Raw genomic sequence first — 11741 nt, 5'->3', positions numbered from 1 at the left:
ACCAATCGCAAAAGCTGTACTCCAGTGCAGAGGTCAAGTGAGATACAATGATTCACTCAAACAGCAACTTGTATTGTGTTGTTCTTATTCTTTTTTCTTTTACACTCTACCAGGATTCAATCTGTGGATTTAAAATATGTGACTGGAAGCTAAGGTTATCAGAATCAGAATCAGAAACAACAATATTGCCAAGTAGTTTTTACATATACAAGGAATGTGTTTTGGTGACTTGTGTAGCAATAGACATAAACAGGCACCTTTTTTACATTTCAACCAGGCTTGACCTTGTAATCCACCTGAAAGAAATTCAACAATAATGGCTTCAATATAATGTTTTAGGGCCATATGTTACATCCAAAAGCAGTTTCTAGTACTTGTCTGTCTGACAAAAGTGCCATTCTAGGTAAACACTGATCACGTGTACTGTGTTTTGTGTACACATTCAAAAATATTTAACATTTAGGTGGAATTTTAGCTAATGACAATAAAATATGTATCAACTTGATAAACCAAAATGAGTTGCTTGTTTTTAGAAATCAAAATTATTACTTAAAAACTTAGATCAGCAGCATGGACTATATACTTTCAGGGAACTCAATAACGTAACAATTGTGGATGATTAGACCAAAGACTAACACACGAAGGTTTGGTAAGATAATGAGCAGTGTCACTGAGATGAAGGTCACTGTATTGCAAGAATGGGGAACTCAATGGTTCCATCTCCTGGACAAACACACAGGACACAACAGAGAGACTGAGGGGAAATAGAAAGAGAAACCACTGCACTGGGAGGTGCATAGCCCAAACAAAACCATATATTTTCACCTAATCTTGTCATTCAACCAGCCCATCTATCTAAAAAGAATTATAATAATTTAATAAAAAATAACCCTCTGGGAACCAAGCTTTTATCAAACCAGGAGTGAAACACAATATCACTTTCATATTAGCATCGTCCAAGTAAAGAAATAATTTGTTAGTTTTAATCCCATCAAAAACAAGCAAATAAATAAATAAAATAAATTTTTTTTCAAATTTGCTAAATTTGTTGGATGTTTGGGAAACCAAGTTCTTTTTCGCCATACTAAATATATCACATTAAATTGATTTTAGTCTTTTTAACATCAATAGTTTTGTCCTGGATCAGTTTATATTTAATGTTATTACCACCTTGAATAAGAATAATACTTTCACATTTCTGCATTCATTTAAAATCTTTATGTCATTATATTTAGACAATAGATAAGGAAACATTAGTCTCAGTTGTCAACGTCACTAACATGTGTAACATCTTGATAATTAACAGTGGTAAACAGTGTCCACTAGTGGCTGCATTTAAGTCCAGCACATCTGGAGGTTCAGAGATTTCAACCCGGTTTCTGCATTAGAAATTACTGAATGTAATGTTCTCCACCTGTACTTCCTCAAATTAAATCATGACATTTAGGTTTCACATGGCCACCTAGCGGGCAATAATGTCACAGTAAATACAAAACTATATATCGAGTAAATGGCCTATCTGCTTAAACATCATAACAGTCATTGACCCCCATCTTAACATTTCTGAGCCGACTTCAAGCAGTTCAGCTCAGCAGACGGCATCCACTCTCACAGCTCCCGCCACCACTCTCACCCCGAGGCTCCAGCAGCACCAGAGTACATATGGTGTGGATTACTTTCTAAGCACCACTGTGGCTCCCCAAGGAGGAGCTTTTTACCATGTATACAATGTTCCTTCCAGCACCCAAATCTGTGAATAATGATAAAATCATCAGCAAGGGAAACTCTTACTTTTGAACTCAAACCAAGTTAATAACAACACTTGACTGATTTGGTGCAACAAAGAAGCATTAATGTATGTTTATCTTTATTTCCTCCAGAAAGTGTTCATGTCTATTACAAAGGGACTCAAAGTTATAAACCAGTTGTATTTTTGGTAACTTCCCATTCTAAATTTTAATCTAAAGGATTTTTTTACACCTGGGCCCTAATTTCACATATTTTGGGGTTGTAATGACTAGTAGGTACACAAAGCTTTGAAAGCTTTGTAGTAGCTATGAAATTTCGTCAGAGCTGGAGAGAGGAGTTTGTTGTGTACTAATAATTTTAATATGTGAAAAGTCAAAACTTTGACACACAGATGGCACTGGAGGTAAAGTCAGGTGATCACCAATGTCACTGGGATTCTTCCTCTGGGTACCATGAATGCCTGTACCAAATTTCTTGGCAATCCATCAAACAGTTCGACCAGGCCGACCAATATTGCCATCCCTAGAACCTAAAAACATGCACAGATCCTTCTCCCCTCCAAGTATGAGCTTAAAACACATGTAAATGCAGAAAACAGGACACATGATCACGGATCTCCCCGCTCTCCCCATCAGTGTGGTTAGGAATTCTTGTCTCTGCTAATTACTACATCGGCAGCCATGTCCCAAATCAAACATCCATTCCAGCTGTCAACTCCTCCCTCCCATAAGCCATTTTGGGGCTGGAATTTCATGCTGTTGTTGAAATGACCTGTGCAATTACATGCGAGTCAAACTGAGCCCCAAAAATGGCTGACAGATATAATTGCAGATCAGCCCCCGATTAGCCCTCATGCCTTACAAGAAGGGAAAAGGACATCTGTTTGGTGTATTTGCTGCCTTTAAGGGTGTAATTGCTCGAGGATTATGTATTTCCATACAGTTAAGTGAGTGAGTCAGTGAAAAGGGAAGCCTCTTCTAAACGATTAGTATGCTAACTTCTAAAAACATAAGCGGAAAACAACTGTTATTCTGTATGACTTTACTGCATATTTGGATGCTCAAATGGCTTTTGCATGTTCAGTGTAATCAAATGATTACAATACAACGTGGCTAACATGTGTGCATGCACTGACACAAACATGATTCATCATGAAAGAGTGACTGGACGTGCACCCTTGAAGTATACGCATGCATGTGGATATACACTGTTTTTCACATCCACATTGTAAAGTTGGGGAATTAACTGCCCTAGAGGAAACAGCTTTATGCAGTTCTGCTGGAAGGCAAACAGCAACATTTCTCTTCTTTATGGAAATATTTTCCTAGAAAAAAAGGTTTGTGTGGTTGTGGTACATTTTATCTGCAATAATCATTGCAGAAGAACAGAGAAAAAGGAAGGATATGGATGCTTCTTGTTCATAATAACACAAATAACACAACTTAAGAGAATTGTTTGCACATTTGCAGGGATTCAATGTGTGTTAGCACTTTGTAACTGAAGTCCTTGGACAAAATAAAAAAACACTTGATCCTGATGTCACAGCAGACAAAATCTGAGTAATTACATTTGCTCACTGAAACACTTGTAGTGTGGTATAGTATCTGCTTTGCTCATCTTCATATAACAGAACTGGACCTTGTTCCATCTGGATACTGAATCAAACATGATCATGTGGTATACATTATCATAGATGTATACTATTTGTTATGCTTACCCTGGATGGAAAGTCTTAAAACATTTCAGCTGTGTGTGTGCAGTTAATGTTATTGTGGTTCAGACTAAAGTGAAATAAACAACTTTTAACTACTCTTGGAAGGAGAGCATTTGACACGCAGGCACATAAACTCTTCTCAGATCACTCATCTTTGCTCTGGTTACAATCATTCGATCATTAAACACAGTTTAACCCACATCTCCACCTTGTTGTGTTCTCCAATAAAAAGTATAAGAGAGACAGAGATTAATAACAGCACATGAATAGATAAGAAGATGGAGGAGGCAGTTGTTGTGACAACAGAATTAATTAATCAGCAGCTTAATTCAAGAAAAGTTCTTATAGACACTCACTGTGTATGGCCCGGGCTTAAATTCCAAGGGCAGTTTGCAGTTGTTTAACTTGTTTAACAGGATCACTCCCAAAACACCTGTAAGATGATCCATATACAGTTTGTTGTTGTGTGTCTCAGCAACATTAAAACATCGCATGTCCTTTCATACAGCAACACATTTTTACTAAATCTACAACATGCAATTATAACTCAACAATCTGAAAATCTTGCAACATAATGCATAAGACAGCTCAACACAATTCAACATGTCTTTAAAATGTTCTTTTGCACCTTTTGAACCAGTGGTTCTTGGCATGTTGCCTAAAAAATGTGTAATGGGAAGTCCAATAAAATTAGTCTTTGCTTTACACCTCGTTTTATGCAAAAATAACATTTTCTAATGTCAGAATTCCTTAAGTTAAACATGCGGTTCCTGTAATAGATATCAGCCCAGACTCCCTTGATGTCACTGTCATCTGCTTGTCAACTGTATAACTGCGTGATTTCAAGCACACTGTGGTTATGAGTGGCAACACAATCTATTTGGTCTGTTTTGACTGGCTGATTAGAAACACGTTTCCCATCCAATATCAATGGAACACGAAAAGCAGGATGGGGAATCTGGAGTATTGTTAGTGGAAAGTGTGAAACCTCTCTCTCAGCCATCTGGGTACACAGGCTGAGCCTCTTTCATAACATGACTCCTTCACCCTCACCAACTCTAGACCTGAAGTTCAATCATGAATTTGGACTCCATCCCTTTGTGTGTAGTCCGCCATGGGTGGAGACAGGAAGAAGCAGAGGATGGACCATCAGACGTCACCACCACTCCCCATCTCTGCTGCTAACCCTCGCTGTATCCTCGCGGTTCAGTCAGATTGATTGTGAGGGGATATGAACGGGAATGACCGTCACTGCATGGTGCGCACTGAATGAAAATCCAAGTGAAGGACTGCAAAGTGGGAGTACATTTCGTCTTCCAAGCGTCGTTGGTTTGCAAACAACTCCAGAGAGAAGTCTTGGTTTTGTATTTTGCGCTCCTTTGGTTTCGTGCCTGCTTGTATGTTGCGCAGCGCTGCACAGCGTGGGCCAGCTGGCAGTTAAGTGATAGCGTGCAGTTAACTGTACGCAGGCACTAATACATTAATCCTCACCATTTTCTGTGACAGGAACCCGAGCTGATGAGTGCGCCCCACCTTTTCCTCTCCAACTATTAAACAATATGCTGATTATCGCTTTAGCCAGATGATACCTGTTGATTTTGCATCGCGCCATGTCCTTCTGTCGGACTGAAGTGGACAATGAAGTTATGGGATAGCCTGACCACTTGTTTGATACTGCTGAGCGCCGTGCACGCCGACTCGCTGCTCCGGGATACGTCCACAACGAGGAGAGGGCGCGCCGCCGAGAGTCCCCTGGAGCGTCCGCCAGTTCAGATCCGCTTGTCTGTCACTTCTTCGGGCATCAGCCGCGCTGAAGCGGATACAGCGGACTGGGAAGAGACACTGGCTGGAGGAGACACATGTAAGAGCCTGTGGTTTGTATGGAGTGCCCACAGTGCCAAAACCCAATCCTGGGAGGGCATTTGTTCTCAGCAGACTTGCTGAGTCTTGAGTTATTTTTATTTCTTAAACAAATATTGACATTGTTATCTGTGTCAAGTAGAAAAAAAAAATCAAAAATTTGACCAATTAACAAAATTGAAAACATGTGGAATTGACACGTCTATTTCACTCCAGAAAATACAATGCTTTGACTGAATTTGATATTAAACAATTATTTTAAATGGACATATTTTAGAGTGCATGATCCAGTTAATGAAGGATTTGCAGTGATGTCTCATTCTGGCCTCTAACCTTCTTACCAATTAGACCTACATCTTTCAGAGCTGGTGGATTTTTACTTTTTTCAGACCTTTACCACAATGTACAACACCAGTTTATAAAACATATTTTTTTAGTCTAACTAAATAAGATTTCTATCAGTGATTGATCAAATAATCATTTATTATTTATTCATAAAATGTTATACTGTGAATGTAAAAATGTTTGTCACAATGTCCTAAAGTGGCACCTTCAAATAGCTTGTTTTGTCTGGCTAAAATCTAAAACCTAATCAAACTCATTTTAATTAAGAATTAGAATAAGAAAAGAAAAAAGAACTTAACAATTCCATTGTTAAAATTGTTGTAATTTTTCATAGGGGCTGCTGTAATGCAACTAGTTCACTCAAACATGCAAGTGTCTGGTGCGTAAATAAGAATGGGATCCATCTGTGACTTGGATGAATCAGTTCAAATGGAATTCCTCTTCAGAAAAATACCCAGTGTGTACCATTTCCGCATTTGCATGTGTACTTGCCGATACAACACTCCATCTGTCTAGCCAATATGATGTGTTAAAGTGAAACAATATGTGCTGTCCAGTATGATACGTCCTTGTAAGAGTGCCATTTCTCTTAATGCGTTTCAGACACAATGGAGCAGCCACCCCCAAACGAGTTTGAAGACGTGGTGGACTTCATCAAAGTGACCATCAGTAGAATACGTCGCTCCTCCTCATCCACCGTGTCCTCATCTACCTCCTCCTCCTCCTCCTCCTCCTCCACCTCCTCCCCCTCCAAAGAAAACTTGAGCAGCAGGACTCGACACAGAAGGGAGAAGAAGAAGGGGACAAGCCAGCAGAGTGGTAGAGGTGGAAGAGGAGGAGCAAGAAGGGGGGAGACAGGGAGGAAGGCTAGGGTAGGAGGAGGGAATGGACGAGGACAGGGCTGTGTGCTCAAACAGATACACCTCAATGTGTCGGACCTCGGTCTGGGCTACCGCTCCAGCGAGGAAATGATATTCAGATACTGCTCTGGACCCTGCAGGAAGTCTGAGACAAACTATGACAAAATCCTTTACAACCTCGTTCACAACAGGAGGCTTCCTCCAAAAGACACGCCCCCTCAGGCTTGCTGTCGGCCAATTGCGTTTGACGATGACCTCTCGTTTCTGGATGACAACCTCATCTACCACACCGTGAGGAAACACTCCGCCAGGAAATGTGGTTGTGTGTAGGGAGTGTGAGCTCTTGTCAGGCTTTGTGTAATTTTACATTCACTCCCCATTTAGAAGTATGATGCTGAGTTGTTTTCTGATTTTTCTCACTGTTAGGAAACCTATTACGTTGTTTGTGGCCACGAATGACTTGAGTCCATCAGTAAAGGAGTAAATAAGGAGAGGAGGTGGCATCGCTATGATTCCTAATGATCGTCATCCTTGGCTCAATCACAATATCTACAATTTACATTACGCCTTACATTGCTAATGTGTGATTTTAAATGTTTCCATGGATACTCAACCTAAAGGACTGAAATCAATAAGACACAACGGAGGAATCAGCTGACTCATTCTGTCTACTGTATAGCACATATGTTACATGGAAAATGGTATACACATATGAATTTTATTTATGAAATCTTGAAATTATTAAATTATTGATATTTATTTTGTTTTTATAAAATTAATAAATGTTATTTATTACTGTAATGTGATATCTCAGAGTGTGCCAAAGGTCAAAGGTAAATCAAATCATTTTTATGATTTATTTCCATATGAAAGGTTGACATGTATGACATTGCAAAATGATCTTTTACACATCAGGATCTTATCTTAAAGGTGCCCTGTGGAATTTTCTTGTAAACAAAGTTACATTCAGTGTTTCTCACTCAAACGCACTGTGTGTATCATTGATGCCTAACAACTATGGTAAATGCATTTCTGTCCTCAAAAAAAAAAAATTATTTAAAATCCGTAACGCTACTAGTGGTCAAAAACTCCATAGGATAACTTCAACGGAAATTCTTCCTTAGTATGTGGGTGTTCTTTGGAGTTTTCTTGTAAACAAACAAAGTTGCATTCAGTCTTTATTACGAAACACATTGTGTGTACTCTTGAGGTCTAACAAACGGGTTGAATACATTTTGTTCCTCATAAAACATTTGCAAAGCCAAATTTAAGTTGTGCATTGTTTACATCTATGTTCTCTAGCTTGCAGTTTTCTTCTTTGCCTTCATTGTTGTAAAATTACCACTCTTTGCTTGTTTGCGCCATCAATTGCGGAAAATCAGAATCTGATGGCAGGAACGTAAATTGCGTCACCTATATGCATGCACGATACAAACAAAATGAGGACCACTCTTAAAAACAATGCTTTATATCAATGCTAGTGTTCAAAAACTCCACAGGGCACCTTTCCTCAGTTTACAATGTTCTACAATTCAAATGTCATTTCACTGCCTTGTTTCCTGTTTGTTTGTTTTTTTATTAATGAGGTGAGAAAAGCTATAACAAAACGATTATTCACTGCTAATTTCATAGCCTCCTCTCAGATGAATTGCTGTTAGTGAAAGATTTGAAAGATTTCCTGAAAAAACGTAACTACAGCTTTATTTTTATACGTTATTCACTTTTAAATTGCCTCATTCAATTGTTAATAAATGGATTCTACACAGTAGTGTATTCTGTATTTAATTACTATCACACAGGATTTGGTGTTTCATTCCACTGTGGATGAGTTTGGCAACAGCAATCAATACGATTCATACAGTTATTACATAAGGATCAAAAGCAAGTTGAGGGGAAGACTGAACCTTGAACCTGAACGGTAGAACAAATTTCGTCATTTTGTGTGCAAGAGGACCTTAGGGATAGCCTTCTCTGTTGAGTCCATTGTAATATTTAAAAGATGAATAGAATCTGATGTTATCAAATGGCACAAACAGGCATTAGACACAGAAGAGAATGGAGTAGCCATGGAGTACCTATAGTATATATAAGAATAAAAGGAAGGCGTAACATGCAGGGAGCGATGGAAGATAGATGGATGAAAGGTGAGTATTAAAACCTTACAACATAAAGAAAAGAGCAGGGAAGAACTGAGCAATGGGGTTAAGAGATAAAGTACACTGTATGTCGGAAGAGAGAGGGAGGACAATGAAAAAACAGCATGATTAAAAGGTGGCAAATATCCAGTGAAGACAATGATGTAGGAGTTGGAGAACATGAGAAGAGAAGATGTGTCTTGGTTAACTAATGTGTGTGGTCGATATCTGATCCATCCCCTGCTCTCTCACATTTCACAGCCCTTCCTCTGCTTGTCTCCTGAGCTGTGAGTCAGTGCAGCCTGGTTCGACAACTACAGGGCAAAACTGCCCTAGCCAAGTCTCTCTTATTTTTTCATGCAACTCATTATCTCTATAAACAACAATGTGATTCTCTGAGACATTTTGCCACCAGAGCGGATACACCAGCCATGCTCAGAGCCAGTGATTAATGCAGTTTGACAGCTGGGGTTAGACGTGTTTAGCTCTACAGTTCTGCTCTGCTGACATTTCTAAGAAACTTGAAATCATGTAGATATTTGCATCCCTTTGTCTGGAATTTTGATCCCTTGGATGTTGAACATATCACCATGGTAACATTATAAAGATCTGCAGCCAACAACTGGTGCAAAACCAGCAACACAATATCAATATTGTTATAAAACAAAAGGGATCTTAAACTGATATGTGCGCCAAGATGAATTTTATTTTGAGCTTCCTCACTTTTTGGTCAACTTAGTATACATAGTCAGTCAACACTTTCCACAACCATTACTTCCATTTCTTCTACTCATTATTTTTGTTTCCAAACCACACATGATGCAGTTTTACTGAAGAACTAGAGTCAAAAACTTAATGCATAAACATTTTTAACACCCACAGTGTGGCTTGGCCAAATGTAAACTGTAATCTAATGGGACCAATTAAACATATTTTAACCTGAGTTAACCACGACAGAGCCAAACAGTTACTGGCCCCACGGTGGAAAATAAACATAAAAGTTCTTTAGCTTTAGCTGTGGACAACAGAGGAAACCATTAGAGCCAACTGGCAGTCCGAGGATAGTGTCATTAGTCAGATGAGTCTTCTGCTCTTTTGTTCATGATGTGAGAAGAGCTTGTAATGAAGGATCATGTTTCAGTGTAATACAACAAGTGTTTAGCGGTTAAGGGATAGTGTTCCAAACAGGTGCTAAATACTCGAAGAACTGTATGTGTTGACATGTCGAACTTCAAAGGGCTGCTTCACCTAAATAAGAAAATAATATATTTTCTCTCTTATGTGTGGTGGTGTCCAGGCATGCCGATACATTTTTTTTTATCCATAAAGGTTTTCAGATATGAGATTCCATCTCCAAACAATGGAGGTGAATAGAATCTCACCGCACACCGTACTGAAGAATTATGAAACAGCGCAAACTTTTACCAAAAAAGAGTAAATTAACTGGTTGCTCTGGAAAATCTGCACATCTCATTGTGAAGCTTTTATTGGGGCTACTTCTGTTGAGAGTAGTATAATGTAGTGCACTGTTTCTGATCCAGAAATCTCTGAGGCAGACATAAAATCATTTTGAAATGTATAAAATCTGTCAAATCTGTTTTGTTTTTTGGGTGAATTGACCCTTTAAAAACAATTTCCAAACATCTGGTGGGGTTCATGATGGTTTCAAGATTTACATTATAAGAAATTCCCCATGGCTGCTCAATTTCTCATCATTCAGTTCAAATCAGTGACCAGCTTGTTTACAAGATGAAGCCACTGTGGGCAGAGCCTTGTCTGCCACTATTGTAGCAGTTGGCGTGAGAAAAGATACAAATGATAACCGAAATGTAATCACGGTTCTATCAGGCACGTCGTGAGTCTTCATGAGAGATCTGTCAAACCACAAGAAGCTCTTTGTGCCACTGCTCTGGAATCTGTCAGTGTGACTCTGGCTTTATGACGAGTCAATTGTAGAGACAACCACAGAAGCAGAAAAGGAGAGTCATCACAATACAGCTACCAATTCAAGACATACAACGACAACACAATACTGATGCTCTTTCACCCTGTTTTTAAGATCAAAAGAAGCTCCAAGATCTGTTATCTTCTTTTATACACAATTGATTGCAGTGGTCTCTTAATGAGAAATTCTCAAAAACCATAAAAGCCTCAAGGTCATGACTGAAAATACAAAAGGAGGAGAGATGTCTGGGGTTTTGGCATGTCTTGCTATATTAAAACACCCAGTACAAAGTCTAAAAAAAACACTATTTTTTTTTATTCATACATGAAACAGGCCTGCAACCCGTTCAGTGCACTGAGCCGTAGTTTAAGAAACAGTGCTGTCATTGGACTGGCTGCAACACAAAGCAGAGGCAGAGGAGATTAACACGGGGCTGTAACCGCACTGCACTGATCATCGTCAACTGGCCTATCGCCAAACCTCCAGTCTGGACCACCAGTCGCAGGCTCCCCACTCATCAATATTACCACACACACACATTGGCACATGTTATCAGTCATCACTATAGCGAAGTGCAGATGGAATATACACTGAATCACCCAATGGCCAGATGGGAAGAGAGAACATTCGACACCAAAGTAAACACCAGCATCAGTGGTGTTATTTGCCAAAACCCTCTGTTTCTTTAAATGCTAGCTCTCTAGAAAATCTTTTTAACTTTTGCAGGGGTTTACATTTTTTGTGGGCTTGCAGGAGACAGTGATAGTGGTATAAGTATAGCCAAAGGAGATCAAAAGAAAAGGAGCACCTTGATATATTTCGGCAGCTTATACAAAACACTTGATATTTTTAATATACATGATATAAGTGATTTGAACTTTATTTCACTTTGGTTAGCCTGACCTGACGCAGACACACATAGGCCTTTGGTGGATGCAATACTTTGGTGCTGTACAAGGAAATGGCAAAAGGTGCGAATGTAACACTATCACCTGCATGTTGGTGTGTCAGAGGTGTTAGCTCGGGTGGTTAAATATTCAAGTGCAACCTGAGAATGTGCACTACAATGTCCTGCCTCAGTCTCACACCTGTTACCTGTTACCTGTTACCTGTTACGCGTGTGTGTGTGTGTG

The 11741-nt window shown here is 39.2% G+C and overlaps 1 protein-coding gene across 1 annotated transcript; it reads left to right on the top strand.

Moving 5' to 3' along the window:
- Positions 1–5101: 5101 nt before the first annotated feature.
- LOC119891118 (glial cell line-derived neurotrophic factor-like) lies at positions 5102–8293 on the top strand. Its single transcript, XM_038702451.1, has 2 exons — positions 5102–5324; positions 6272–8293. Exons 1-2 carry the CDS (start codon positions 5102–5104, stop codon positions 6856–6858), a joined length of 810 nt encoding a protein of 269 aa, XP_038558379.1. The 3' UTR covers positions 6859–8293.
- The last annotated feature ends 3448 nt before the right edge of the window (positions 8294–11741 follow it).

This window comes from Micropterus salmoides, unplaced genomic scaffold (genome assembly GCF_014851395.1).
Source record: "Micropterus salmoides isolate LMB-PRFRI ecotype aquatic unplaced genomic scaffold, ASM1485139v1 Ms_hic_scaffold_7, whole genome shotgun sequence".
Taxonomy (NCBI): Eukaryota; Metazoa; Chordata; class Actinopteri; order Centrarchiformes; family Centrarchidae; genus Micropterus; species Micropterus salmoides.
Note: the sequence above shows the minus strand (reverse complement) of the source record. Positions and strands in the feature narration are given on the sequence as shown.

Bases quoted from the DNA above. Each gene is read 5' to 3' on its own strand.
- LOC119891118 (XM_038702451.1), top strand. From the start codon at position 5,102: ATGAAGTTATGGGATAGCCTGACCACTTGTTTGATACTGCTGAGCGCC. The intron at 5,325-6,271 runs GTAAGAGCCTGT...AATGCGTTTCAG, and splicing joins ACTGGCTGGAGGAGACACAT to ACACAATGGAGCAGCCACCC.